This window comes from Conger conger, chromosome 7, assembly GCF_963514075.1.
Source record: "Conger conger chromosome 7, fConCon1.1, whole genome shotgun sequence".
In the NCBI taxonomy this organism is placed as follows: Eukaryota; Metazoa; Chordata; class Actinopteri; order Anguilliformes; family Congridae; genus Conger; species Conger conger.
The window spans coordinates 49,296,815-49,302,814 of NC_083766.1; the positions used below are offsets into that span (position 1 = coordinate 49,296,815).

At 45.5% G+C, this 6,000-nt stretch overlaps 1 protein-coding gene across 4 annotated transcripts in view; it reads left to right on the forward strand.

Annotated features, from left to right (window-relative positions):
* Positions 1-6,000, forward strand: part of LOC133134082 (vacuole membrane protein 1-like) — a 73,474-nt gene that overhangs the window by 30,856 nt on the left and 36,618 nt on the right. For all 4 annotated transcript variants that reach the window (XM_061250481.1, XM_061250482.1, XM_061250484.1 and 1 more), the window contains exon 6: positions 967-1,134. In XM_061250481.1, the coding sequence (XP_061106465.1) occupies positions 967-1,134 (168 nt within the window). The remainder of the gene's footprint in view (positions 1-966; positions 1,135-6,000) is intronic.

Sequence of the window (6,000 nt, forward strand, 5' to 3'; positions counted from 1 at the left end):
GTATTCTAACCAATACTTGGACACAGGAGAACAGTCAGAATTGCACTGTGTTTAGGTTTTTTTTTTTTTTTTTTTTTTTTAAACACAGAGCAGGGAGTTGATATCTGAGGTCTCACAAACATGGCTGTCGAGGGTGACTGATACACCTCATCGATTTCGTGTCATTTGTGACTGTGAAATACGAGAGGGGAGGGTCAGGGGACAGCTTGAATGGAAATTTTTCACAATGACAGCCGGTTTATTGTGTGTTGCCTTTGAAAGGAGAAATGACTAAGCGCAGGTGTAATTCTCGCTTTCTGAGGCAGTTGCACTCTGTGTAAACTTGCCGTCTGCTTTCCCCCCATCCTCTGCAGTGTATTTATTTGCATGCACCACAGTAGATCATTATTATTATTATTACTACTACTACTTCTCTGACTACTATTACTACCACTTCCACGGCAAGAGATTTGTCAAAATATCTTGTTATTTGAAATGTGGAAATGCCTTAAAGATAGAAGTTCTGAGGAAGGGTTTGGCGTGCGAGGCCTGACAGATAAGATAGCCGCTGGTTGGACTTCACACTTTCTCAGTCTCACAGTGAGATAAAGGCAGCAGTGTTTAGGGAACCATTTTAACAGGACTGAAACGTCACTTCTCCTTCAGTTCAGGCCTGAACTCAGAAGTCAGGTCAAAGTTTACATGACTTTTATCTTCTCTGCATCACAAGGCCGGATTCCCCATAAGTGCGAGACAGCAACATTTTTTTTGTCCAGCATTGCTCTTAGTCAGGGATCATGAAATCCACCCTTCCTTTACCTGGGGGTCAGGTGTGAGGACAGTCTGGTTGTCCTCTGGTTGTTCAGTTCATTTCCTGGTAGAAAAGAAAACCAAGGCTGGATTTGGATTTGAGGTTGCTTTATGGTGTCCACTGGGCCCACTGAAGTGTTGGAGTTTGGGTTAAATTTGAGGCTTTTTCATCCGCAGGGTCCCCACATAGCGTCGGTCACTCTGGCCGCGTACGAATGCAGCTCGGTGAACTTTCCGGAGCCCCCCTACCCCGACCAGATCACCTGCCCCCAGGAGGAGGGGGCGGAGGGCAGCATCTCACTCTGGGCCATCATCTCCAAAGTTCGTCTGGAGGCCTGTATGTGGGTGAGTCCCGCCACACCCTACCCCCCCCAAATCCCTCTAGGGCTTCCAACTATCCCATCTTTGCCAGGACGTCCCGTACTCAGCCAAAATGATAGGAGATAGGAGATGCCCTTTGTCCTCTAGCTTTGGTAAATAATTTACCAAATTTCGGCGGCTGTATAGTTACTGTATACTGTATAGTTAATATGTAAGTTGTCGCATTGTTAATTTCTCCAAAACAAGATGCACTTCCCCAAAAATTGAATAGCCATTTTCTGTGACGTCATGTTCTGAGGTCAATTGTTTCCATGTGGTAAAAGTCATACTAATTTGAGGTGAGTACAGTTTTTAGGTATGAATGTTCAAAATGACATGTTTGAGTTATAGGAGAAAATAACGTGTATTTTGATACTTTAGCTGCAGTCCTATGTTAAGCTGACTTTGGGATTTAGCCAACATTAGCACATGTCTGTTTGGGGCAAGTTCTCTCAATTGCTTTGGGGCAAGTTGTCACAAGTGCACACACTCAACTGTCTATAACTTTTTACTGAAATAAGATATGAAGATGAAGACAACATGTACCTGAGACTCTCATTTGGTATGACATGTATTCCATTGTGATGTATTGCAGCCAAGAAATGTAAGATTGAAAAGTGTGACAATGTGCCCCGCTCTCCCCTAACACCTGTGTAATTAACATACTAAGTACTGGGGCCGATATGAGGAAAATATGTGATATATGATAACATTATTGAATATTACGATGACAATATGACTTGCGATAAATAAGCACAGTGTGCACAGTTCTAATGTCTTTCCACTTTAGGTACACTGCTTAGTGTTGGCACAGACAACGAATAGCCTATGCCCATTGAATAAAGAAAATGAAATGCATTGTTTCCAATATGCTTTTCCTGAACAACTTGCACATGAACAGCCAATCAATTTAGCCGAACAAAATTTAAATAAATACTGTTCATCGCAGTTCAAGCAGTCTTTTGCGATATGTTTATCTTGTTTATCTAACCATGTTCATATCTCGATGACAATAAATATACGATCTATTGTGCAGCCCTACTAAATACCCAGCATTAACCAGTCCGCCTTACCCCTGCACCCCCTTGTGCATTACCTGAAGAAGTACTGAACACTTCTGTGCTCAAGGAAATGAAATATATATGTTTTGGCTTTCGGGCTGATGCCAGGTGCTCTTTGGATAAGGGTACAAATGCAACGAAGCCAACAAGCAACGTAACCAAAGCTAACGAACAATGAATTGCGCTTCCATTTCGACATGGGTCCAAGGCACCTTGGTTGATGTGTCAGAATTGCTTTGAAAAGCCTTTATAATAATGGCATATCCAACAAGGAGTGACTGCAGAAATGTGGCCTACACCAACACTTCACGACAAGAAGCCTTCACGAGGACTCTTATGCATCGCCTGCATTAACATCAATCTGAACTCGGCTAAGGTGGCTGCCACTGCCCACTTCTACCACATTTCCTGTGATTAACCCCAGACTTCAAACTGGGGTTTCCTCTTCTGCTACAACCTCTGCAAGTCCGCTCTCGCCTGCCTGTTTTTATTATTTAATGGGCTGCAGTCAGTTGCACTTCCATCAATAAATCAGCCTGCTGTATCGTCAGTTTTTGTAGCTGGCAAAGTCACATGTCCCTCTATGATTGGCTTGAGCTGCAGGTCAATGAAGTGTCCTGTAACAAAATAGTTTTGTAACTTTGTGCGAGCAGGGTCTCTGTAAAATAAATTTAGGTTTTATACACCATAGCAACACCCGGTTCAGTGAAACAAGATACCTCTTGAGATACTAGAGATCCAGTACCAATATGGCACCAGTTCCCATATGACTGATACCTGAATCACAACTCCGATTTCGGTGTATCATTTTGATACCACAGGCCTCCACGAGCTAACATTACACTCTGTAAGTGATAGCAGATGCCGTTAGCAAGCTTGCTAACTTTAAACGCAGTGAAAATGCCAAAAGCGAAATGGTAAAGTATAATTTAAACGATTAACCAAAGCAATGAAAGTGTTCCATTTGTTTACCTTTCCAAAACATTTTTAATGCTATCGTTTGCACTTTATTTTGAAGAAAGTTCAGGCACCAGTTACACTCCAGTACTGTTTTAAAGTACTTTGTAGTGTCAGTATGAGCTTGAAATTGAAACTTAAATAATATCAATCCCTGAGTGACGGTGTGAAAATGTTCTTTTCATAATCTCTAGGTATTTACGCATGAATACCAAAGAAAAAAATGTGATTCATTGAATCGCTGCGAATTTCACATTATTATTACCTGTTCATACCGTCACCGTCGGGTTCTGTATTTCCGTGTGAATTACAGTCATTGTGCGGTCTGTGTTCCTCAAATCGAGGAAGCGAGACGTAGATTTCTTTTTTTATCTGTTTCACACGTCTGTACGGTGACCGCACCGCTTGACTTTGACTTTTTTCTATAATATTCCCTCAGAAGTGCTGTCTGTGTGTCTGTGTGGGCAGGTAGATCCGTAAGGAATTCTGCCTGGCACTCCTGGGACAGCGTTTCGCTTTGCTTCCTACCTGGGCACCAACCCAACCTACCCCCGCCCAACCCCTCCACCTCCCCCTTCATCCTACCAGTGTGTGAACACCATTTTCCCTCTCTCTCTGTCTGTTTGTCTCAGAAGTTTGTAGTATAAACAGTATTTGAACACCAAAATGCACATGTAGCCTCCATACAGACCAAATGGGAGTGCTTGGGTTAGCCTCTGTGTACGTTTATGTGCACCCTGTCACAAATTCTGCATTACATCACAACACTACTTTTATCACACCTCATACGCCTGCAGTAATGCGGGTATTTGGTGCAGTTTTCTTATATGTGTTCTGTCCCCTACGGTAAGTTAAGAGTTTTGGCAAGCGCCAGGTTCAGATAACACGCTGGCGAAATTGAGAGGCAAAGACAGACCGAACATGACGCCTGGTTCCCGGGCCGGGGGAGTCGACACCAGGGGACCTCCCCGCCCTAACTCCGGGGAGGGGCACGGCCCAGGAGGGTGCGCCCTAACCCACACAGTTGGCAGCCAGAGGTGGCAGCCTACGCAAGTATTTGGCCGCTCCTAGCTGGTACAAGGTCCGGGCTGGTCCCCAGACGCCAAAAACTCCCACTGTGGACCCACCTGTAGGGATCTGCCTGTCCCCTGTGACCGTCCCTGAACTGTGAAACAGCGGGAGTGGGGTGTGAGGATGTGTTTCGGGGAGGGAGGGGAGGGAGGGTATGGCGCAGGTTGACGAAACCCTCCCCACCTGCTCTCCGTGTGTTTGTTCAGCTCTGAGGTTGCCGCTGGCAGAGCTTCAGTTGGAAGGGCCCCAGTGAGATGTGGTGAGCTGTGGCCCCATCTGCAGCTCTCTCAGGGTCATGAATGCCCCCCCCCCGCCCACCTCCCCCCCCGCCCCCCCCCTGCAGGCACAAGTGGTTTGTTCCAGAACAAGGGGCAGGTGGTGGAGTTTGAATCCCCCCCCCCCACACACACACACACACACACCCCCTCAACCCCTCCGAAAACAGCTACTGAATGGAACAGCTGCCCGGGCGATGCAGGCGTCAACTGCTCTCTGAGCAAATTGGCAGGTTTCATCCGAGCCCGTCGCGTTGACAGGGAAACGGTCGTCCAGATTAGCCGCCGCGGCTCCACGCCCACGAACGCACGCGCACCGAGCCTAAAATCATCACAGCCGGCTGTTAAGCAGCCAATTACGGCCGGTGTTTGTTTGGAGCGCTCCACAAACACATACGGGCTGCTAAAGGAAGCGGGCTGTTGTTCTTTTGGCGTGTGACGTACTCTGTTCTGGAAGCTTCCGCCGTTTCCACCGCGCCTCGGTTTTCCCATTTAGCTGAGCCGGCATTCCCAAACCCGGAACTGGGGAAAGGAGGGTCGGAACGACTTTTTTCGACAAATTTACCCCGCTTGTTTGTGGTCGTCTCCAGATCATTTCTGCATTAAGCTCAGATCCGCATGATTAACCCTGCTGTAGTCTAGCCAGTTTCCTCTCAGCTTTGAAGTGTGCTGTAGTGCTGGGGGTGAAAATGGGGGGGGGGGGAGCGGTGGGCTGCAGTGTTTGTTAGAAACAGTTGCATTTCAGTCATGGAAAATAAACTTTACAACTGGAGTCCTCCTCAAACAGACGGCACCCTTCATTTCTGTACAACTCGGAGGGAGCCTTTTGTTCCTCTGTCAGGCCAAGCAGGAAATTTAAAATGCCGTCAGATTGTTTACCCATTTCTACATGTGATTTACAGCTTTGCTTTTAATAGGATTTCAGTATTAGGGGCTCTCCAGTACGAAACAGAGGAAACCGAACGTCTGAGAGACTTTAAGTAATGCAGACGCTTTGAACAACAGCCTTGATTTTCCAAAGTATTTGGACCCAAATGCACTCATTCTTAAAATGTTTTTATGCGCCCATTAGCTTAATACACCCTCGTAAGTTAATGAAGTGCATTATAGATGGGAGTTGTAGTTTAAAGCGGGTAATTACTGGGTAAATTTATGTGGGAGGATGTTGCACACAGTCTTGTGTCAGTGCAGGGGTTACAGTACACTGCAAAAACCCAAATATACAGTAAGTCTCAACAAGTATTTTAGTCAGGCTTAAAATATTCTTTCTTGTTATATTTGCTGAATAATGCCAATGAGGTGAGGCTAGATATGCCAGTAGGTAAAAATTTTTTTATAAAAACTAAACTATCTTAAAACAACCGACAGTGGTGTGCAAAACTGTGGGCACCCCTGGTCAAAAAGCCTTTTACAATTAATATATAAGTGAAGAGAAGCGAACCTGACATTGTTCAACATGACCCATTTCTTAAAATTTGACCTTGCCT